Source organism: Aegilops tauschii, chromosome 5 (genome assembly GCF_002575655.3).
Source record: "Aegilops tauschii subsp. strangulata cultivar AL8/78 chromosome 5, Aet v6.0, whole genome shotgun sequence".
NCBI classification, from domain to species: domain Eukaryota; kingdom Viridiplantae; phylum Streptophyta; class Magnoliopsida; order Poales; family Poaceae; genus Aegilops; species Aegilops tauschii.
The window spans coordinates 578,620,897-578,645,022 of NC_053039.3; the positions used below are offsets into that span (position 1 = coordinate 578,620,897).

Genomic DNA, 24,126 nt, shown 5'->3' on the forward strand with positions numbered 1-24,126 from the left:
TGGAACCTGCAAGGAATTTTGCTACATCCGGTGTCTGTTTTTGCTGGAAACCGTCGCCTTTTTACTTTTTGCTACTACCAGCTTGTGTTTTTGCTGGAACCCGCAGCCAATTTTGCTACTACCATTTTTTGGGGTTTGCTGGATTGCGCCATTTTTTTGCTGGAACCAGTATCTTTTTTTGCGGGAAACAGTGTATTTTTTTGCTACCAACAGCTCCGCTGGCGAGCGACGCCGTCGTCACATTACTGTTGCAACCAGAGGGTGGGCAACACCGGTGAGCTCGTTTCTTGCTATCACCAGCGGCAACGGCGTGTTTTTGTTGGAAGCAGGGATTTTTTTTTTGCTGGAACCTGCATGCGTTTTTGCTGCTACTGGCAAATCAATGGAGTTTTTTGTTTTTTGGCTGGGATTATTTTGCAGGCGAACACGGTGGTCTGAGCGGACGATGGCGACAAGTCGTTTTTTGGTGCTGGGACCGGCGGTGAGGTGCAGCGACTAATCCCGTCGAGGAGGCGCGGTGCTGCCACCGGCGAGGAGCGGCGTCGCGGTGGCGGACCGTCCAGATTGGGTCAACGGGTGCAAGATTCAGGAGAAAGGGGAAGGACGCAAGGTGTGCTAGGCGTCGGGGCGAAATCTGACGGCCGCACAGCTCGCATCATACGGCTGGGATGCGACCGGCCCAAAGTTTGGGCCGGTGCGCTGGCACCTATCATCCCCCTTTTTGAATTGTTCAAAATTTCAGGCTCCATGGAGCCTGGGAGCCAAAAATCCACTCTCGACGGACCCCTTCCTATTTTGTGGATCAACAATTGATGACCTAGGAGATTACAATTACATACAGTTGTGGAGAAAGCCTGTAGCATAGACTACATGCATGTTGCGCAGGTGAGCCACCACATTGGCCTCCCATACTTAGCTCTCAAATCTCCTGGCGAATACTTGAGATCTCTAATCGATCAAAATATGTTGCATTGTAAAACTTGACCACATCCTGGTGCGACCAGCTGCCTTGCTCGGATGCTGCGCGTGGGGGGGGGGGGGGGGGGGGGGGTTGTTGGCACTTGGCCATGCGACGGCATGTGCACGAGCGTGGGCTAAGTTTTTTAGGAGCTCATTGAAGGTATGGGAGGCATGGTCACGCAATATGGCCCAAAGAATGGCGGTGCGGCCGGAGGGCCTTGGCACCAGAGGTGGGTGCTATGCAGCAGAGCAGTGGCGGGCGAGCTTGGTGGTGAGGTGGAGCTCACGGTCAAATCCTCTCATCTATCTCTTTCTCTCTCTTCTAAATCCACTATATCTCCCCAAGCACGAAGTTTCCAACGATGTGCTGTCATGGCCTGAAGTGACGACCTCGATAATGCGGATCTAACGAGCTCAGGGCTGCTGCAGGTGGGTTCTCGGCTGCAACCTCCTGCACAAGCACTGGCGCCTCCAACATAGAGGTGTAGGGGTAAATGTACCCGCAGATGCTTAGGATGGCAGCCATGTCCCGTGCCTGCTACTTGGCGGCACGACTTGATTATCAGGACGGTGTACTTGGCACTGGCGGAGGCTCGTTGTCTGCACAGTCTGATGTGAGGCAATGCTCTACGCCGGTGTCCTCGGTCACGTGGAAAGGGGGTCTCACTCACGTGTATACTCTTGCAGGTTGTGACCCTGCTCTGGAGTGTGCAAAGGAGGGCGAGGAGCACACTTGGCGGCGGAGCATGGCGAGGGCGGATTTCATAGTGGTGCGGCCTCCCAGGGAAACAACGCGCTAGAAATTTCACATGGAGAAGACAACTATTGGACAGGGGCCACCTATCCCACGCGTGTGAGAGGGGCTATAGGGCTTGTTTTTCGTGTGTTTGGGGCTCTATTTAGGGTCTCTTTGAAGATGTACTCTGAGACAACTAGTCATGGTAAACAGGAAGTTCAAACGGATCGGAGGTGTACTCTTCTGAAAGTTGTTGTATCACTCAACAGTCTGTGTGTGGGGAGGTGGTGCCGTTGGGCCCGTGATGGCGTCGACGGATGGCCGAACTGGCAAGGATGATGCGGATCGTTTTCCTGAAGATGTGTCAGCGGTTCGATGATGATGGCAGCTTCTAAAACATGTGCATGTAATGTACGATTTAGATTTGCTACACCGGCTATTGGTTCCGATACATTATGTGGATGGATTGGCGACGACACCGATTTTAGTTATAGGGAGTGCATTATCAAGTTTTTAGGTGTAAGTGATGGTTTCAGGTGGCTTGCCGTATGTTTTTATCTTGCCTTTGTTGAATAATAATTAATAAAGATGGTTGTATGCATCAATTGATGCAGTGGCCGGGGGTTTTAACCTCCTTTTCCAAACAAAAAAAAAACATCAACACTTAAGCGAGACCTGATTGTTTATACTTTGTTGATGACTATCATGAACTCCTGATTCTGCCTTTCTTTTCTCTACCAATTAGATCATTACAACCAACTGAGTAGATCATCAATAGTTTTGTAGCACCACAGCAAAACCTCTCCAATGACTGATCAAAGGCAGTTGTACACTCCACATGGCAAAATATTTCTGAGCATGATCTGCAGCCTATACACAAGGAGAAGGAACAAAATGAATAATAGTCACCTAAAGAACAACAAATATCTAGATAATAATAATCATGATGATGTTCTTGCATAATACCAACCAAAAACAGCTAGCATCAAAAGATGACGAGCAGGGAGAAGAGCATGAAGACGAGGAAGCACGGGTAGGCAATGAGCCCCCGATGCTCATCGCCATGGCCGCTACAAGCTACCAGCAGCCTGCTGCAGACTCTGGTGGACCACAGCACAAACCCCATGCCCACCACGAAGATGAGCCCGCCGCCCCGCGGCAGGAAGAGGGAGACGGCGGAGAAGATGGTCATGGAGAGCATGCAGTATCCTAGCAGGCTGGCACACCTGTAGAGGCTGAGGTCGCCACGGCCTCCTCGTCCCGGCGAGAGCAGCATGGAGGAGATGAAGTAGAGGAAGAAGGACGCGGCGGTGGCCCAGCCGAGGACGATCCCGAAGTGGAGCTTCCCGGCCAGCAGCTGGAAGAGGGCCAAGGAGAGTAGGATCTGATAGTACCTCTGGATCGCTAGGCTAGATGATATCCGGCAAACCTACCTTCTTCAGCGGTTGATGAACTCGAGCCGGAGGACATCATGGAGAGGGTGATGGTGGCGATGGCAGAGAGAGGTGAGGTGGTGGCGACGGGGGATGTGTGGGCCGTGGCAGCGGTGGAGCTTCCCATCGCTTCAGTGCCTCCCTCTGGATCGGATAGGGTTAGGAGTGGGGAACCGTGGCGGTGACGAACCTTGTACCCCGTGCCCCTGGTCCCCACCTCCTCTTTATAGCACTACGCGACAGGGGCCCACCAGCCTTGCTTGGGCTGGACACCCCCGATCAGGGCGTGGGTCAAGGGCCCAATGAGCCGTTGGGCCCATTGGTGGAGAGATCAACCTAACATTCTCCCCCTTGATCTCATCATTATACTTTTAACTTTATACTTTGAAATAACTCTTTTCAAAGTACTCGTTCCATCACAGATTTGCATGTAGAGCATGTCTCATCATCACGGTTCATTCCCGATAGAATCAACACCTACAACACACTCCTCTGTTTTGAAACAGATTCTTTAACCTTGGGCCCTTTATTGTCCGGAAATCTTAGACTATACCATAAAACCCATGTCGACTGAGTGTTCTCCGAACACACTGGGCGGCAAGCCTTTAATAAGCAGATCTGCAAACACTTGTCTGTTGCTTTTATGCTTCAAGCATTTCTACATGATTCCGGACTTTCTCCTTTACAACGCATAACTCTGTGTCAGTGTGTTTGGCATCAACACTTGACTCGTTGTCATAGGAGCGAAAAACTTAAAATGGTTATCGCTGTTGTCAACCATTATCAATTCCGGGTACTTGTTTCTTTAACCTTTTTGCCTGTCCCTCAGCCTCATATCATGTTGTACATTATCTTTACATCATATTAATGATAATTGATTCATTCTTTAGAGTTTTTCCACACAAAAACTCCAAGTGTGAAAGTCAGCGACAATTGTGGATTTCGCTGTATATTTCACGAGTCCTGTCTTTGTACTCACAATCTTTTGAGAGCACTTATTTCTTTCAGCATGAGGCCGATATCCTTGACTCCATTCCAGTGATCTATATCTGGACTGGACATTACCAAAACAACCCGGTTACGTGAACTGTGTCACGGTAATGTTATACTTTTGCATTCATTAAGCTTCCAACAGCTGAAGCATATGGTACCATATTCATTTGGTCTATTTCACATTGACTCTTGGAACACTAAAGTTCCCAAAATCATTACCCTTTACTATAAGAACAGGCGTAGGTTTTCTCGCATGCATACTTTAGAAACTTTCCTTAGCATGCCCATGCGACACACCTAATACCCCTTTTATTCTTTTCTCGGTGAATCTCGATCCTTATAACGAGAGACATTCTTTTAAACTTTGAGGACAAGAACTTCTTTTCCTCCTGCAGTCGAATTAACATCACTACTAACAAGCAGAATGTTATTCGCATGCACAAGATATAGGAAATGAAATTCCCATTCTATAACTTTATATGGATACAATTGTCCTCTCATTTTCTTTAACCCAAAACAACATTTGATTTCTTTAGTCCATAAAAGACTTCTTCAGACAGTATCCCCTGTGTTCTTTACTTTCATCTGATGTAACTCAGATCATAATATCTTTCATCTGATGTAACTCAGATCATGATGTGCTACCAACACACATTGTAATCTATTCAGTGTAAAATGCGCAAAAAACCTTTCGATTTTAGTCGTGTTTTACACCTTTACATATTTCCTTTGGAGTCACATTGACCTTGTAGACATTTTACAGCCTACTGTTTTGGCTCCATTGGAAATTACTCATGAGTCCCGAACATCGTCAGAATTCACCAATTTCATTTCATCTCACATAGTCTCTTATCATTTAGATAAGCAGACACTTCTCAAAACTCGATTGAGCGCTTTAAATGAGGTGGGATCAACCTCCATTTGAATTTCACTACCATAGACTTTATAGTAATCAGAAGTATCTGATTTTCTCATTCCTTGAGACCATCTGTGTCTCAGGTACTGGCACTTCTTTCATATGGGGCTGTTGTTGCTCTGTCATTGCCAAGAGGCAAATTAATTGTAGTCTTTCACTTCCAAGAGGCAATAGGTTTTACAGGACCTGTATCACAAGATCCATGTTTACTCATTCCTCCTTTATGGAGCTAACAACAGGTGTTGTATAAGTCATACAACATGCACCCCAGATACAATCTATTCGAGTCTTAGGTATTTTCATACCATGCTCCCCCAGATTACTCCATCTTTACTAAAAATGGCGTATCTTTAAACTTTATTATTTGGGTTTATTCTGTTAAAACTTTCTTCTTTATGGCACTTTTAGCACCGTCTTAGTATTCCTTAGTCTGCTTTCGGAACTGTAAAAGATCGAGGAATACATCTATTTCTTTTCTTTAGGGGTATTATTATGATTGTCGTACTCCCCCAGATGATCACATTCTTCATTAATGGATATCTCATATGTCTTTCTCCCCCTCGAAATGTGGCAAGAACTTTTCTGCCACAATTTCGAAAAACCATTCACAACTCTTGTGAATTGAGAAAACTTTGAGTATCTACTTCATGTATCTGATTACTTCATATGTAATGAAGTTATCTGTTAACGGTATGGGAGTACTTTTTCCTTATTCCTCATTCCATTTCGGAAACTCAAAAATAGTTCTTTATCATTAGTACTTTTGCAAGTCACACTTGCATATCATTCTTATCTTTAGGTTCGTCTGTAACTTTTATTCTCTTTCGATTTATTGAGTGCTTAATGACCGTTGCACATAAGGTGTACGGTCGATACTAGGAAAGCATAATAGCTACTCCATACTTTTCTCCCAGTGTGGGACACATTAAACGCACATGAGTCATCATATCTTTCTCCTTTGACACAGGATAAGTCTTAGCCAAAATTTCTCCTGACGTATAAGATTTTTGACATAATACTATGTCAACTTTACCCAGTTACGCAGGTATTTTCCCAGACTTTCCCCGCCATGCGGGTTTTATCATAATCTTCTTTTCCCGCTATGCGGGTAATTCCCTGTAAGGAACATAAATGCCAGAATTGGCTCTTTTGACTGCATATGCAGTCATGAAATTCAGAAATAAATCCGAACGCTCTTTGACACACATGCTTAATCCAACGTTGGTCAAATTAAACACGCATGTTGCTTGTTTCATCTCAAATCGTGTTGACTGAAAAATCTTCTTCATATAGAATACATGGAAGACATTCGTCAACCAAGACTCTCAATGATCTATTTGTTTTCTTTTCTTGGATTAATATCCAAGAATTCTTTTCTTTTGAAGCCATTCTTTAGAGAGAACATACTCCCTCACGTTATGACCTTTCTTGGTCATCTTTCGGGTAACAAGTACCCAGCCATTCGCTTTCACGAATGAAAGCATGGAAAACTTTTAGTGTGAGAAAACTTAGCCAATAATCAACAATAATGAGCATAAAAAATAACCCCATGTTGGTCTGGTTAAAAAAAATATGCACATTAAACTTTGAAAAAACTTTCTTATATTCTAAATCACCGTTGGGCAGAATTAGAATAAAACATCATCCTTCTACATTAATTCCATATCACCGTTGGGCGGAAATGGAAATAATGCATATAACTCGTAAATAGTGTGATGATAAAATTTCTATTAAGCGACTTTGCTAAGAAAATAATCATCATTATCAACTTTATTGCAGCGGAAAACTTTTAATATACATTTCTCAATCTTTATCAAATGCTCTGAAAATTGGTCACTTTGATACAAAAATTTATCAGAGATTTAAGCTTTGAACATAAGACTCATAGAATTATAGTACTGTTATCATCAACGTTGGTCAGAAAATAACAATACCATATTTTAACTTTAAAACATCTTTCTTTTGTCATAACAGAAACTATCTGCATCTTATTTCACCTGCATCTTATTTCACCCACAGGGGAAAAACAATGCTAAGAACAGTTCTTCCAATTAAATTTTCCCGTTGGTTCCAATTTAATTGGAGGATAAAACTTTTACTTTGCAGCGGAAACTTTACAATATTCTATTCAAAAACAATTCTGTGCTCTTTTACTCTCTAAGCAATTTTAACCGGTTGGTTCAAAATGCATTAGAGAAGCAACAATTTAATCTTTTACTTTAGTTCTATTCAGTTATGAAAGAGCACTTTTATTTTTATTTTGCAGCGGAAAACATGAATACAAAATTCATGGACTTTATTCTTTTCAGAAACAAATTCTTTTACTTTGCTGTTATAGACAAATTTTTTTATTGGACAATTTGAATAGAAAAACGGTATAAATTTGCCCCAAAAAATGGGCAAAAGAAAACAGATAAAACTAAAAACTGCTGGTCGCGCCGTCCACGGCCCAGCGCGCTCGCGGCAGCGCCTCCTGGCCCACAAGGCCCAGAGGCGGGCGCGCCGCAGCTGCGGCCTTGGTCCGACGGCCCTTCAGCCCAAAGGCCCAAAGGCGGGCGAGCGGGTGGCAGCCTGGCCACATGGCCCAGTGCCCCACTTTCTTTCGGCCCACTGGCCCGGGTCGGATCTAGGTTATTGATCGTGGCCGTCCATCTAGATCGGACGGACCACCGCACTTTTCGTCTGAAGAAAACCGGGACAGCAATCCCCCCGACCCGAACCCTAGCTCCCATTTGCATCGCGTCGCCCTTACCCTTCTCTTTCACCAGACGGTGAACTAGGGGCAGCGCCCCGGCCGCCGGCGGCGGTTGCCACCGCGCCGGACGCGGCCTTCTCTCCTTTCCCCCGCCTTTCCTTTGGCAGAGAGAGAGAGAGGGACGCTTGCTGCGCCCTCCTCTGCTCCCCTTGCGCCTCGACGGCGCCCTTTTCTGTTGGAGTAACGGCGGGGCACGGCTGCGCCGGCCGCCGCCGCCGGCAGCGAACCACCGCACCGCGCGAGCGGCTTCCCCTTTCCCTTTCTACCTTCTTTTTCCCATCCACCACTTCTTCCTGTGGCAGAGAGAAAGAGAGAAGGAGAGTGCCGTGGCGCCGCTACGCCCCCTCTGCTCCCCTTCCCATCTGCGCCGTTGCCACCCCCTTCGCCGGTAGCGCGTTTTCCCTTGCGGTAAGCGCGCCGCTGTCGAATGGCTTGGCTGCGGTGCCCTTTGCCCCGTGTGGGGTTGCTTCTTCGTCCCCGCACCTCGGCTTGCCGATGCGTGTGGGGATCGAGAGGAACAGGCGCGGCTGAGTGGCGGCGCACTTTGCCGGCGGCCCAAGGCCTTCTCCGGTGTACTTTTGTGTTCTTTTGTTTGCTTTTCTCTGCCTTGTTAGGGTTCTTTGGGGAGTGGTATCTTGCTGTTCTTTCTTCTCTTACCGTAAATATCACTAGGACCCAGTGGCATCTGATACCATTGATAGTACCTCTGGATCGCTAGGCTAGATGATATCCGGCAAACCTACCTTCTTCAGCGGTTGATGAACTCGAGCCGGAGGACATCGTGGAGAGGGTGATGGTGGCGATGGCAGAGAGAGGTGAGGTGGTGGCGACGGGGGATGTGTGGGCCGTGGCAGCGGTGGAGCTTCCCATCGCTTCAGTGCCTCCCTCTGGATCGGATAGGGTTAGGAGTGGGGAACCGTGGCGGTGACAAACCTCGTACCCCGTGCCCCTGGTCCCCACCTCCTCTTTATAGCACTGCGCGACAGGGGCCCACCAGCCTTGCTTGGGCTGGACACCCCCGATCAGGGCGTGGGTCAAGGGCCCAATGAGCCGTTGGGCCCATTGGTGAAGAGATCAACCTAACAGGATCAGCACGGGGCCGGAGAGGTCTGCGTCCGCGTGGAGGGACGGGTCCACGGAGCGGAGCGGGTGGAGGATGGAGACCGCCTTCCGCCAGATGAGACCCGTGTCGATGTCGAGCTCCTCCAGAAGCGGCGACTCGTCGTCGAAGTTGGCGGCGACGTTCCCGTTCCCGGGGATAGGGTGGTGGGTCGGCGTGGCCTGGTTGAGTACCACCCCTTGGAAGAAGGGGAGGTATCTGTTCACCATGGCTGCTGCGGCGGCGGCGAGGGTTCCGCCTCGGCGAGGGAGAGATTCGGTCGGGGTGTCCAGCTCGTCGAGAAGCGGCGGCTCGTCGTCCAAGTGCAGCAGCGGGTTCGAGGTGGAAGTCCAGGCGATAGTGTGCCGGCGGTAGGTCGGAGTGGAGGGGTTGAAGACCACCTGTGGGAAGGTGAGGTCCTTGTTCGCCATATGGCCGCCGCGGCTGGCGACGGCGAGGGTTCCGCTCGAGATTCATTCGATCATGGTGTGTATGGATCGGAAACCAACGAGCGAAGGCTCTGTTTTTTTCTTTTCGGGAGAACGAGAAGGAGCGAAGACGCACGCGGGTGTACACATATATAGCTTGCTGGCTAAAACCCGTATCGGAAACAAGGAAAGGGACGATCTAATTTGCTGGATCACGCACGCACTTTTCCTTGTTCTCCATGGCTAGCTGCGGCCGCGGCGAGGGTTCCGAGATTCGATCGGACGTGGTGTCTCGAAATTAAGTTGTCTTTTTCTTCTTTCCTAAGTAATCATATAAGCCTAATTATATATACTAGTCCTATGTACGAAGGAAAGGAATCCGTTAGTGATCGTAGTACAACTCTTCCTCGGCCATTGGAGACGATGATCTCAACCGATTTTCAAGCCCTATGACTCTTAGGACGCTCACACGTGTGGTGGAAACAACATCGGCCACACGTTCTATAACACACAGATTGCGCCACGTCACCGCACATGCATATGGAAATCTTTTTGGATTTCCAGTTTTTAAAATGTTTTATCTTTTAAATGAAAAATCTGATTGAAGATCCGTTTTCACCATCGCGACGTGATCTTCAAAACTAGATCTCACTAGTCGTCAACCCGTGCAGTTGCACGGGCTAGTATTTTTAACATATTTCAAAATCTACCTTTTTTCATTGACAACAAATCTCACACCTTCTCCACACACACACACACACACACACACACACACACACACACACACACACACACACACACACACACACACACACACACACACACACACACACACACACACATATATAACCATTTCGACAATGGAGTTCATCGATACATTAGCTCCCCGCTTTGAGCTAGAAACATTAACATTTTGGTCCCAAAAACATGATCCCTGCTCGCATGTTGCTTCATGTGGGTTCTGCAACCTTTCTAAGGAAACGATACAACATCTTTTCTTGGGCTTTTCTGTCGTCGCCATTACTTGGATCTCGGTGCTTCAATGGGATAATCTTAGCAAGGTCGTCCCCCCCAACATGTTGTTCTGCACAGGGTCTGGTACTCTGGTGGCAGGAGGCAGGGAGAGGGTTCAGGCCTCTAAGGAAAGTGCTCTGAACTCCCTTGTGCCACTGGTAGTTTTGAGAATATGGCGGGGGAATGGAAGGGTTTTTGATGACTCTGCATATGCAGCTGCCACTACAAAGGATCATCAAACAATTAAAAACTGACGCTTGTTAATGGGCTTAAGCTAGTCTAGGTTGTTTATGTTTACTCTAGTTGAAGTGGCTTAGGTGTGCGCTATTGTTCATATCCCATGTGATGTTGGTAGAAATTTTGGGTCCTTTGTTGTTGGTGGTGATACGTTGTACCGCTCTTGGACCTGTGTTTTCTTTTCTCCCGTCTTTAATATGCTACATGTAATCCCCATGCATGGTTGAAAATAATCATTTAGAGAGAGAGAGAGAGAGAGAGAGAGAGAGAGAGAGAGAGAGAGAGAGAGAGAGAGAGAGAGAGCGGTTGAGCAAATTGTATTGATAAGCCATGATTGGCATGATCGGTAAGAAATATAGCATGTGGATATTATGCAGCAGATCATCAGGGCGCAAAAAGAAACATGTAATAAGATAGCTTCAGTCTCTACTGTTGTAATCAGGTTGTTGTACACAGGGTAAAATATATTGCCTTGGTGCTGTTTCTTGGGAGGAAAGAACTACACAAAGTACCAAAATATGCAAAAGTCAAATATCGGTTAAACTGACAAATATTGAATGGGCGCCTTGGTGTTGTTTCCTCGAAGGAAACAACTATAGTAAAAAAGGAAATTTAAAATATTAGTTGAACTAACATATATTCAATAAGCATTCAGATATGGTTTAATTAAACATCAACCAAATGGTAAAAAACCAATTTTCAGTCATAAATGGAACAGAAACAAAAAAAATGTATCAGGTAGATTAAACTGATAAATTACACTTTAGCACCTGATATTCCATAAGATAAAGATCCATTTGTGTATTGAGTCTATCAGAAATTTATCATTTAGATGCTCAGCAAAGGCAGCTCCATGAGGATCTTGTTGGATGTCAGCATCAACTTTCAGCAATAATATCTAGCCCGATGAAGTTCATAAATTGAACAATAGAGTTTAGATATCTATGGGAGTAAATTGCACAGAAGTACCACAATTGGGGCATTGGAAGCAGATTGGTACCAAGATTGGTAATTTTTACGTGTCAGTACCAAGATTGGGGCTAGCCGTTGTAAAAAAGTCTAAAAGCTCGTTTTGTACGTATTGACACTAAAGCTGACCGATTGGGCCCGCCCGTCAGGCGCCACGCTGGCCAGTGCGCGCGTCGCCTGCGCTGGCTGCGCGCTGACTCGGACGAGGCCCGCTCGGACCGTTTATGTGCGACTGAGCCAGACCCCGACCCCAACCCCGCTCGCCTTCTTCTTTCTTTCTTCCTGCTCTCTGCCTCGCCGTCGCCTGCGCCCGCCACCGCCGGCCGCCACAGCACGCCGCCGCAGCCATGGTTCTGGAGGACGAGAGCAGCGACGACAACTCAAGCCTCCCGTACATGCACTCAGAAACCTCCACCGATGGGCTGAACCAGGTAAGTTACTCCATTGGAGCTAGGGTTAGGGTTAGGTTTAGGAAATTTGGGGATTTTTGTGTGTAGGTGGTCTTTGTTGTTAGGATTTCGTTTGATTTGATTTGTCCTCGTCCTCTGCACATGATGGTAACTTGGATTTTGCTTGGGCAGGTGCCTTTCTCTCTTGAGGACCCGGATTACAAGGGTCTTGAGCTAGATCTGATAGTGTTGTGCGAGAAGCATGGGAAGCCATCAGAGAGGCTTGTTGCGTTTGAAGGAAGAATGACTGGGAGAAGGTTCTTAGCATATGCAGAGCCGGTAATTTTCTTGCCTTGGTGATTAAGCACTGGATGTGTTCATTGAAAGTGGCAGAGTCTTGTTTGCCACCTGTGATTCAGTTATGTGCATGCTAAATTTGTTAGGAATGATCATTATTAAGTTCAGTGGAATGCATTTCTGCTAAAATATATGCTCCTGTTGTGTGCACATGCTATTTATTTACACTTCTTTCCAAATGCAGTATTGCTCAATATTAAGTTCAGTGGAGCCAGTTAGTAACAATTGCTTACTGCTGATAGTAGGTAGTCTCATTAGCTAGTTTGTTGCTGCAGGCTAGTGTAGTGTATTTAGGTGGGCAAAGTAGTTCACATTGTGTTGCTTATTACTGTTAGGATTTCATTATATTAATGGTCAATTCTTAGCAACTGCTGTTGCTTAGCACATGGCTGCTTAGCAACTTCTAAGTTGAATGGAGTGTTACTCTGGTGCCTGGTAAATATATGAGTTGATCATCCATTGTAGGATTACATTAATTTATTTTACAATGTGGTCCTATTGCTTAGCAAATGGCTGTGCAAATCCAGTTAATGTTAGTGCCAACATTAGGTACTGCCATGAACTAACTGTTGCTTAGTACTCTTAGTAGTTGTATTGTACTAAATTTTGCCCTTCTAATTTTTCCAGGAAGGTCAGAATTGTGGGTTTGTTCAGTGGGTTGATGAGCAGTGGCCCCCAACAATGGAGAATGCATTGCTGAAGCTTTGGTCAATGGTTGAAGAGAGCAAGTCTGCTAGGGTGAATGATAATCTTCAAAGTGCTCTAACTATTCATCAGTTGACAGAAGAAAAGAACAAGCTGGATGCAGACTATGACAAGTTAGTGAAAGATGTGCATCAACTTGTGGACTTTCAGCAGGATAGGGTTGTGGATTTCAGTTATCTGCAGTCTGCTGTCACATATCAGCACCAATGCAGAGCTGAATTGGTGGCTGGTATGAATGCAGAAATGGCAAAGAAAGATGCAGCTACACAGAAGCTTCAACAAAAGTATGAACTCCTGTGCAACCTGACAAGTGCTCAAGCAACTGTCATCCAAAACTTGAAGTTGAAGAATATGAAAGAGAAGGAATTGTTGAGTGAGGCTAGGATGAATTTGGAGTTGAAGAATGCAGAGTTCACAAAGTTTGAGGAGAAGCCCACCCAAGAGAAGCTAGAGTTGAAGCTCCAGGTTGCTTATCTGCTGAAGCTCAAGGAAAACCATAATGAAGAGAAGCAGATGCAAGAGTTTAAGATTACTGAGCTCATCAAGGCAGAGGAGAAGCTGAAGGAGAAGATCAAGGGGATCCAGGCCATCTTGCAGAACTGAACAAGATGACTTGAGATTAGTGGGCATTGCAGACCTTTTGGGAATTATGGTTGTGCAATGACCTAGTAACTTAGAATTATGGTTGTGTAATGAATGGTTCTAGTACTAATTGTGAACTCTGGTTGTTTATGTACCTAGTAGTTATGCTATTCATCCTTTTGTGAGAAAAGGATGGATTGTGCATTTGAACTCCACTATGTAATGTGAACAATGGATGTGTATTGTATAATGTGTTGAACTCCAGTGTTACTTATGTTATAGTGATGCTTAAATGCTTAAATGCATTTGCAAAAGTAATGCTTATGTTAGAGTGATGCTTATGTTATATTGATGGTTTAAATGCATTTGCAAAAGGAATAGTTACATATGTTATGTTACAGTGATGCTTTAGGTGGTTCCGTCGACCCCGAGCCACCCTAGACCCTAGTTGAATGCTTTAGGTGGTTCCGCCGACCCCGAGCCACCAAAACCCTAGTTGATGCCTTTAGGTGGTTCCGTCGACCCCGAGCCACCCTAGACCCTAGTTGATGCCTTTAGGTGTTTCCGTCGTCCCCGAGCCACCCTAGACCCTAGTTGATGCCTTTAGGTGTTTTCGTCGACCCCGAGCCACCAAAACCCTTATTGATAGGTTTAGGTGTTTTCGTTGACCCCGAGCCACCCTAGAGCCTAGATGATAGGTTTAGGTGGTTCCGTCGACCCCGAGCCACCCTAGACCCTAGTTGATGCCTTTAGGTGGTTCCGTCGACCCCGAGCCACCCTAGAGCCTAGATGATAGGTTTAGGTGTTTTCATCGACCCCGAGCCACCAAAACCCTAGTTGATGCCTTTAGGTGGTTCCGTCGACCCCGAGCCACCCTAGAGCCTAGATGATAGGTTTAGGTGTTTTCGTCGACACCGAGCCACCAAAACCCTAGTTGATGCCTTTAGGTGGTTCCGTCGACCCCGAGCCACCCTAGAGCCTAGATGATAGGTTTAGGTGTTTTCGTCGACCCCGAGCCACCAAAACCCTAGTTGATGCCTTTAGGTGGTTTCGTCGACCCTGAGCCACCCTAGACCCAAATTGATAGGTTTAGGTGGTTCCGTCGACCCCGAGCCACCCTAGACCCTAGTTGATGCCTTTAGGTGGTTCCGTCGACCCCGAGCCACCCTAGAGCCTAATTGATAGGTTTAGGTGGTTCCGTCGACCCCGAGCCACCCTAGACCCTAAATGATGCCTTTAGGTGGTTCCGTCGACCCCGAGCCACCAAAACCCTAGTTGCTGCCTTTAGGTGGTTCCGTCGACCCCGAGCCACCCTAGAGCCTAATTGATAGGTTTAGGTGGTTCCGTCGACCCCGAGCCACCCTAGAGCCTAATTGATAGGTTTAGGTGTTTTCGTCGACCCCGAGCCACCAAAACCCTAGTTGATGCCTTTAGGTGGTTCCGTCGACCCCGAGCCACCCTAGAGCCTAGATGATAGGTTTAGGTGTTTTCGTCGACCCCGAGCCACCAAAACCCTAGTTGATGCCTTTAGGTGGTTTCGTCGACCCCGAGCCACCCTAGACCCTAATTGATAGGTTTAGGTGGTTCCGTCGACCCCGAGCCACCCTAGAGCCTAATTGATAGGTTTAGGTGGTTCCATCGACCCCGAGCCACCCTAGACCCTAAATGATGCCTTTAGGTGGTTCCGTCGACCCCGAGCCACCCTAGACCCTAGTTGATGCCTTTAGGTGGTTCCGTCGACCCCGAGCCACCCTAGAGCCTAATTGATAGGTTTAGGTGGTTCCGTCGACCCCGAGCCACCAAAACCCTAAATGATGCCTTTAGGTGGTTCCGTCGACCCCGAGCCACCCTAGACCCTAGTTGATGCCTTTAGGTGTTTCCGTCGTCCCCGAGCCACCCTAGACCCTAGATGATAGGTTTAGGTGTTTTCGTCGACCCCGAGCCACCAAAACCCTAGTTGATGCCTTTAGGTGGTTTCGTCGACCCCGAGCCACCCTAGACCCTAATTGATTCTATTAGATGGTTCCGTCGACCCCGAGCCACCGAAAACCCAAAGTGCTTCTTTTTTAGCCTAGACCTTAACAACATACCCAACAATGTATACAGCAATATATCCAGCAACAGAGTTACTCTATCCAATAGTATGCACCATTGTCATGAACATATCAATCATAAAAAGATATAAAAAGAACCATCCACATGAACATAGTCCATTCCAGGCATTGATTAACTAATAAATAGCAAGATCACATCCATCCACATGAACAAAAGCCAGCTCCAGAAATGGCATTAACTAATAAATAAATCCATCCATCCACATGAACAAAAGCCATATATGGCATTGATTCTTAAAGTACACCAGCAAAGTACAATAAGAGCACCAGCAAAGTACACTGAGAGCACCAGCAAGATCACATTGTACCATAGGATGCAAGAACACACATGAAGTATCTAGTTTTGAACATTACATGGCACATGTGCCATTTAGTGGTTACCACTTGCATAGAAGTAGGCTCTCCATCCTCTGTTTCTACCACCAGAAGGTGGAGTAGCAGTAGATGTAGAGGGAGCAGTAGATGTGGAGGGACCAGATTGCCTTGGGGCAGAGAATGTACCTCTCCCTCTCCCAGCACCTGGTGCAACACCTCTACCAGCACCTCTAGCAGCACCACTCCCAGCAGCTGCAGCTGCAGCCCCTCTCCCAGCTCCTCTCCCAGCTCCTGTTCCAGCTGTTGGTGTTGTTGTAGGAGTTGGATGAGAAGTTCTTGATGCTTGTGTAGTAGCAGCAGCACCAGCATTGGAATTCCTTGCAAGAGGCTTGCATAAACAAAGAAGGAAAATGAGTTAGTACTTAAAAAAATAGAATGTACAAGAAGGAAAACATGTTACTACTTATTAGAGGATTACCACATGTTTGTTCTTCCTCAAAGCCAGCTCAGGCTTCAACTGCTTGTTGCAGCTTGTGTACCTATGTCCTTGCAGTCCACAATTGCCACATGTTATAGTCCCCATTCTTGATGTCTCCTTAGGCTTTGGAACTTCAAATTTCCCCTTGATCCTCTTCTCTTTCTTTCTTCCTCTCTTCACTTTAAATGCAGGTGGGTCAATGTCTGGACCAGGGGTCCTTGTCCAGTCATGCTCACCAGGAACTGGATAGATCATTGGTTCATAAGCTGCCAGATAAATTTCTTTCTTGAAGAACTTGCTGACATAATCCTCTGGTGTTCTTTTGGCCTTGTTTATTGCTGAGATGGCATGGTTACATGGGATGCCACTTAGGTCCCATTTTCTGCACCCACATGTGTGCATTTGCAAGTTAACAGCATGGGTTTGCTGCCCACTTGTAACTTGCCACAAGTCCACACCAGCTTGAATTGGTTTGCAATATTTGGCCCTCTCCTTCTCAACCTCTAGCTTCTCACTATAATGGGGTGTTATGTCCCATCTAGCTTTCTTTCCACTCTCCCTATTCCTATGCCACCTCACCATCTGCTTATCCTTTATTCCATCACACATTGTCCTAATTTGTTTCTTCCTAACATCTAGGACATACTTGTTGAACACCTCAGATAAATTGTTAACTACAAGGTCAGTCTTGCAGTTTGTGTCAAATGCATGCCTTGCCCATGTTTTCTTGGGTATTTGACAAAGCCACTCCCAAGCTTGCTCACACTCAGCTCTAAGGTCATTCATTGCAATGTTAAATTTGTGTTCACTATATGCATAGGCAGCATTATCCATACACTTTTTCAGATCTTCCCCCCTAAACCCAGCATTTTGGAAGTTTGCATAGATATGCCTAAGGCAGAACCTTTGGTTGCACTTAGGAAAGACAGCATTCACTGCATTTAGTAGGCCCTGGGACACACAATTAAACTAGCTAAGCTACTATCTAGCACAAAACAACCATATAGGAACAATGACATAAGATGCAAGCACATACCTTTTGTCTATCTGACATTATTGTATATGGACCAAACCTTCCCACTTCTCCTCCTAGGCAGATTTTAAGTTGGTGTAGAAACCAACACCAGTTAGGTGTGTACTCTTGCCCAACAATACCAAATGCTAGTGGGTATATATTGTTGTTGCCATCTCTACCAGTGGCAGCAAGTAGTTGAGCACCAGTAGTTAACTTAATGAAGCACCCATCAACACCTGAGCAAGCAAATTCAGTATTAAAAACATTCAAATGCATTTCAAGATGAAACAATATGTAACTAATGCACAAGGTGAACAAACTAACCAATGAATGGTCTGCACCCCTTGAGAAACCCCTCCCTTGCTCCATTGATGCAATAGAACATAGCATGGAATCTTGGACCTGGATGGGGGATTTTTTCAGTGGGTGTTGGAGTTACAGTAGTGACTACTACTCTACTCCCAGGGTTTGTATCCATCATTGTCTGAGCATAGTCTTTCAACCTAGGGTATTGCTTCTTGTGGTCTCCTAGCACAACATCAATAGCTAGGTTCTTTGCCCTATATGCCATTGACTTGGGCACATCCACACCATACTTCTCCATGCAGGCATCAATCAAAGTCTGAATGCCAGTTGTTAGATCAGATCTAAACAGTGACTCATACTTCTGTGCAAGCCACTTGGCACTTACCCTTGTTGTCTCTGTACTAATAGGGCAAGTGTGCTTAATTCTCATCTTCTTAATTACAAAAGTAGTTTCACCTTTTATAACTGCTGCCACCATAAAGAAGTTGCAATGTTTTTGGTTGCATTCTACAATTATTCTTTGATCTGAGTTCCTATGATATTTGAAGTTTCTGCCTTGAGTGATGTGTAAGTTCAACAAAGCCTCTCTGAATTGATGTTGATCCTTGAAACACATCTGTAGACATAATTGCTCATGTGGTGCCTCCATTTTCTCATTGTACCATTTTCTAGGAGGCCTCTACTTTGCCCTGCTCTTCCTTTTCTTTGGCAGCACAAATGACAATGGCTCATAACCATCATCATCAGCCTCCTTCAACAATCCTTTCTCTTCTTCATCAGATGAAGGTTGGAAATCAGGTTCCTCCTCTTGAACTACACTTGAATGTGTCCTTGTTGTAGGCCCTTTCCTAACTGGAAGCTTCTGTTTCTTCTTCTTCTTCTCTTCATGTACAATTACAGTTTCTTCATCCTGTGAAACAACCTTGTCATCTTCATCCATTTCAAAAGGTTCCTCAACCTCTGTGTCACCAGAGTAATGCACCATTTCTTCCTCCTCAGATTCTTCATCATCTGTTTCTTCCTCTTCTACTTCATCATACTCTCTCTGTTTCTTTCCCTCATCCATCTCTATGTCATCAGCATCACCCATATAAAAAGGGTTTACATCACTGTCATCTTCACCTTCACAATCAGAACCACCACTGCCATCATATCCCTCTTGTTCTTCTATTTCCAAAACAGCTTTCAGTTTTCCTTTTACATTCTTGCTCTCTTGTGTGCAAACACCAGTACCATGAGCTACTAAACTGCAGCTGCTACTCTGACTTTCAAAGGCAACTCCTTCTTCATCAACAACATAGATGGGTGGCTCACTGAGATCATATAACACAGGCTCTTCATACACAACAGTGGATAATTCTTGCCTCTCAAACTTGCTGCAAGGAGGTGGACATGCCCTCACTAGCAAATTTAAAACCTTACACTCCTCAACCTGCCTCTTTACTAGTTGCAACTCAGCATTACTCTCTACCATCTCCAATCCTTTCTCCCCTAAATCTGGATTCTCAATGTGAAACAGCAGATCATATTCACTAAATCCTTGGGTTTCCATCACTGCAATCATATTCAGGTATGTTACATCTGAACTGCAGAGCTTCAGCTCTAACATTTCTGAAGCATCAAAAAAGAACCTAACATCCAAAATGTCATCATACAAACTGCAAAATAAAATAACAGACAAAATTGGTTAATAAACAATTTTACTTAACATACTGTCTAACATATAAACAAAGATTTGTTTCAGTTAACATATAAACAAGTTAACATATAAACAGAGTTTTGTTTAAGTTAACATATACACAAGTTAACATATAAACAGAGCTTTGTTTAAGTTAACATATAAGCAAAGCTTTTATTTACCCTAGCTAGGTAACACCTAATGCTGCTCTGACAATTTGGACTAAGAAATAACAATGTAATCCACTGATGCTGCTCTGCTCTGCTCCAGTTAGGTAACACATAATGCTACTCTGCTCTAGTTAGGACTCATGTAATCCACTATACTACTCTGCTCTAGTTAGGCCTAGCAATTAGAGTGCTAAACATGCAGGCAGTAAACTCTAACCCTAATCCCCAATTTCAGTGAGCAAGAATGGAGCAAGAATGGAATAGTGGAGCACTTACAGAACACCACCGAAGCCATGAGTCCAGTGATGGGCGGTGCTAGGGTTGTCCACCCAAATTCGCGCAATCCACAGCCTCTGCTCCATCGACAACGCCGGCTCCGCAAAATCTTCCTCCGCGCTACTGTACTCCGAGCTGGAGTAGCCGCCACTGCCATCGAAGCGGGGGAGGTCGCCGCCGCTCGCATCGCCCAGGCCATCGCCGCCTGCCGGAGTCGCCGAGGCCATCGTCGCCTAGGGCACAGCAGCCGCGGGGGAGAGGAGGGCACAGCGGCCGCGGGGGAGAGGAGGGCACAGCGGCCGCGGGGGAGAGGAGGGCACAGCGGCCGCGGGGGAGAGGAGGGCACAGCAGCCGCGGGGGAGAGGAGGGCACAGCAGCCGCGGGGGAGAGGAGGGAGGTGACAGCGCCTAAGCAGTTCGATCCATGGCTACGGCGGCGTGGTGCGGCGGCGGCGGGGTGGGCGGGGAGGCAGCCGCCGGCGAGGGTGCGAGGAAAAGGAACAGGGCAGAGCGGCGGGGTCGGGGTCTGGCTCGGTCGCACCAACGGGCCGGCCTCGTTCGAGTCAGCGCGCAGCCAGCGCAGGCGACGCGCGCACTGGCCAGCGTGGCGCCTGACGGGCGGGCCCAATCGGTCAGCTTTAGTGTCAATACGTACAAAACGAGCTTTTAGTCTTTTTTGCAACGGCTAGCCCCAATCTTGGTACTGACACGTAAAAATTACCAATCTTGGTACCAATCTGCTTCCAATGCCCCAATTGTGGTACTTCCGTGCAATTTACTCAGGGATATCTATGGTGAATAGAATTATAATCAGCAGGAAACACTTTTTGATAGTGTGTCTTCTAAGAAAAATTGATATACACCATGGTTATTTGGTTGTGCGATGCAAACAGTAAACATGAATTAAAAAAGTGAGACTCGATTGATACCTCATGATATGTTATTTTCAATCTTCAAAGACGATTGTGCATCCTATCATGTTAGAAAACAATGTTTTCACCTGATTGAACTCACCGCCAGTTAATTTTCAAAATTTGGTCATCAGAACTAAAGAAAAGGTGGAAATTGTAAATTATCATTTCAATCCAACATTACCTTCTGAAGCTTTAGAAAAGGCTAATCAAAACACAGTCTGGTGAAATGTATTTGTAAAAATATGTCGGAACTACGCACCATGACTCGTGTTATTTAGTGTGCTTGTTACCGTGCCTGGTTCTCCAGCTAGCTGATGAACGATTTTCCTATTATAGGAAATTTATTGAAAATGCTTCACGCAACTTAAAAGTAATGCTTGATGCAGTTCTTTATTTTGTGAATCTTTTGCACAGTCAATGACAATAACTGAAACTAAAGCCTAAAAGACTAATTATACACGCTGGACACTGAATCATGTATTCATGTTGAATGCTCAGCCCTCCAAACGGAATTATCTGTCGGTAAGAACAGGATATGACGGTCTGTTTTGTCTACCACATCTGAATGCATACCCTAAAGTAATTGTTATCAACGATCGTCTATATCAGCTGCCCATGAATCATGATTGCCCAATGCGTACTGTATATGTGATAAGGACCATTTTTCTGCTGTAATAAAAGTTGAATGATGATTGCAAGATTAGTTTAGCCCAGATTACCTACATATCCAATACACTTAGCACAAATCTGGCTTACAAAATAGCAGAAATAGCATTAACATTTTGGATAGGCAGTACTATTAGAGATATATTATATGAATAAAAATTTGTGCAGTGCTAAAAATTTAGGATATATTATATGGGTTCTCTCTACTTCTAGTTCTCTTCTTCTAATACATCTTGCGCGTTCGCAAAAAAATAAATTAGGACAGATACTTCCCTGCTGAGTGGATACAGATGTGACCTTCGCCAAAAACAAAACAGTTTTTAGAAGGTGAACATCTAGGCCAGCAGCCTGATATAACCTGAAACTTGGCAGCCTTATTCAACAAATTTGGCTCCGTAGCCTCGCTTGCTGTATACATTACCTCAAACATGGACGGATCAAGATTGAAGCTGGGCAGGAGAAAGGTCCACTTTGCATAGATTATTGTCTTACTGGAAGGAGTACTTTTGGATCACCGCCTCATGCCGGAGCTCCTCTAATGCCTCGGCCGCCAGCCATGCGTGCCGCTCCAGGCAAGGCACGCTACAGGCCAGCAGACTCTTGGCAAAGCGTTGTCACCGCACGCACACAGGCGCCGACACATCCACGACTCCAACGTTCCTACTGCCTACGACGGTGAGAGGCGCGAGGTGGTGAGGCAGAGGGCGCTGGGACTTTCTTCGGACAGCCAGGCTAGGGCTTGCGGCTGCAGGGTCAGCGACACCACAAGATTGGGCGAGACGACTATTAGATTGTATATATTTTTTTAGTTAAAGAGATAAAGAACCCAACACCACGTTATATGGAAGGAGGCCGCTGGAGATGAGTAGATAGAGGTTTTTTTAGACAGGGTAATAAAGAGATAAAGATTGTTGTAGTTTTTTTGAGAAACAAATCAAGATTGCTTTAGTTTAGGAGGAAGAAACGGTGGGTTACTAACAATATGAACGTGGGCATTTCCTATTTGGCGCCACAAGCGCCAGTTAACGTGCATTTTCGTTAACTGGCGCATGTGGCGTCCGTAAACGGGCCGGCCCATCTAGGCGGCGGTTGACATTTTTTTTAATATCTATGAACTTTTGAAAACTTTCAACAGTTTTTTGTCAGATTGATGAACTTTTTTGAATATCGATGAACATTTTTAAATATAGATGAACTTTTTTGAAATTTGATGAACATCTTTTTGAAAATGGATGAATTTTTTCTTTATTTATGAACTTCTTTCAGTTCAATGAAAATTTTCTAGAAATTCATGAACTTTTTTTGAATTTCTATGAACTTTTTTCAATTTTAATGAACTTTTGCTAAATTGGACGAACTTTTTTTCAATTTGAATGAACTTTTTTTTAAATTGATGAACTTTTTTCAAAATTGCTGAACCTTTTTTAAAGATATGAACTTTTTTCAAATGTATGACCCTTTTTTCTTTAAATATGTAAACCTTTTTTGATTTCATATTTTTATTTTCGTAAAAAAAATAAAAAAACTGGGACATCACGCTAGTGGGCCGGCCCATGCTAGCAGCCCTGCAGGCGCCGGATCGTTAACGGGCGCCTGCAGCGCTGCATAGGAGCTCTCATGAACGTGTCTTACGTGAATTGATTTTTGCAACCGACATGAAAGATCGTGGGCCTTCCAAAGTTTTTATTTCACAACGGAGCAAAATATTAATGGAGAACAACATACGTCGATCTACACCGTGATAGCCTAGTCCCACCAGATTAACGGCTCGTAATTTCTAATTAACGTGGTAATTTCATTGGAGTCACAAATTAGTATAGGTATAGATTGATAGATAGATATCAATATGTTTCAACGACTTTTTTTTAGAGTTAAAAGTTGCCATGTCTATTGCACATGAATTACTATGGTGTTTACACTGAAGTTGCCATGATATGTTTCAGCTATTTTGCTTTTACGTTTAAAAGTAAATTTTGACATATTATAAAATGAAGAATTAAGAAACTAGACTTGCCATGAACCATAAACTAAAATTGCCATGATGCATGCACTTAAAATGGCCATGGTTACAAAAAATAATTTCCATGGTCAAAGTACTGAAATTGCCATGGTCAAAATACTAAAATTGCCATGATCTATAAACTGAAATTGCCACATGGCAACTTTAGTGTAAACACTATCGCAACTACAGTGTAAACATCATGGCAACTTTTGGCCCCAAAAAATTCATCGAAACATGTCAACATGGGTTCTAGTTTTGAAGATCTCGTCGAGACGGATTTAATGGTGAAAATAGATTTTTAATTGGATTTTTAATTAGGAGATAAAACATTTTTAAGCTAAAATTTTAAAAAAAATTCCGCTGATGTCATCTGTTTTGACGTGAAAAATGGATGATAATGAAGGCGTTTGGGCCATATTGCTTTGTGCCACACGTGCGGGCATTATCACTTAGGAAAAGTTATACTACTCCCTCTAGTTCAATACTTTTGGACCATAGTAACTCTGCATGCACACACTCTGTACACATGCATGTGGATGTGGCTGCACCTCCCGTGAACAGTTGAGGGTAATGTCATTTAGTTCATGCGCACTATATTGTGAGTTCTAGCAAAAAACCAA

General features: G+C 45.1%; 3 protein-coding genes across 3 annotated transcripts; 1 reads left to right on the top strand and 2 right to left on the bottom strand.

The window, feature by feature from the left end:
• Positions 1–2,681: 2,681 nt before the first annotated feature.
• LOC109762731 (uncharacterized) lies at positions 2,682–9,323 on the bottom strand. Its single transcript, XM_020321603.1, has 3 exons — positions 8,889–9,323; positions 7,459–7,464; positions 2,682–3,080 (listed from the first exon to the last, which is right to left on the bottom strand). The coding sequence occupies exons 1-3, from the start codon at positions 9,321–9,323 to the stop codon at positions 2,682–2,684; spliced, it is 840 nt and encodes a 279-aa protein (XP_020177192.1).
• Positions 9,324–11,887: 2,564 nt separating this feature from the next.
• LOC109762725 (uncharacterized) lies at positions 11,888–13,594 on the top strand. Its single transcript, XM_073499578.1, has 3 exons — positions 11,888–11,971; positions 12,122–12,268; positions 12,914–13,594. The coding sequence occupies exons 1-3, from the start codon at positions 11,888–11,890 to the stop codon at positions 13,592–13,594; spliced, it is 912 nt and encodes a 303-aa protein (XP_073355679.1).
• Positions 13,595–16,057: 2,463 nt separating this feature from the next.
• On the bottom strand, positions 16,058–18,099 carry LOC123497568 (uncharacterized). Its single transcript, XM_073499579.1, has 4 exons — positions 17,820–18,099; positions 17,517–17,731; positions 16,481–17,431; positions 16,058–16,390 (listed from the first exon to the last, which is right to left on the bottom strand). Exons 1-4 carry the CDS (start codon positions 18,097–18,099, stop codon positions 16,058–16,060), a joined length of 1,779 nt encoding a protein of 592 aa, XP_073355680.1.
• Positions 18,100–24,126: the final 6,027 nt, after the last annotated feature.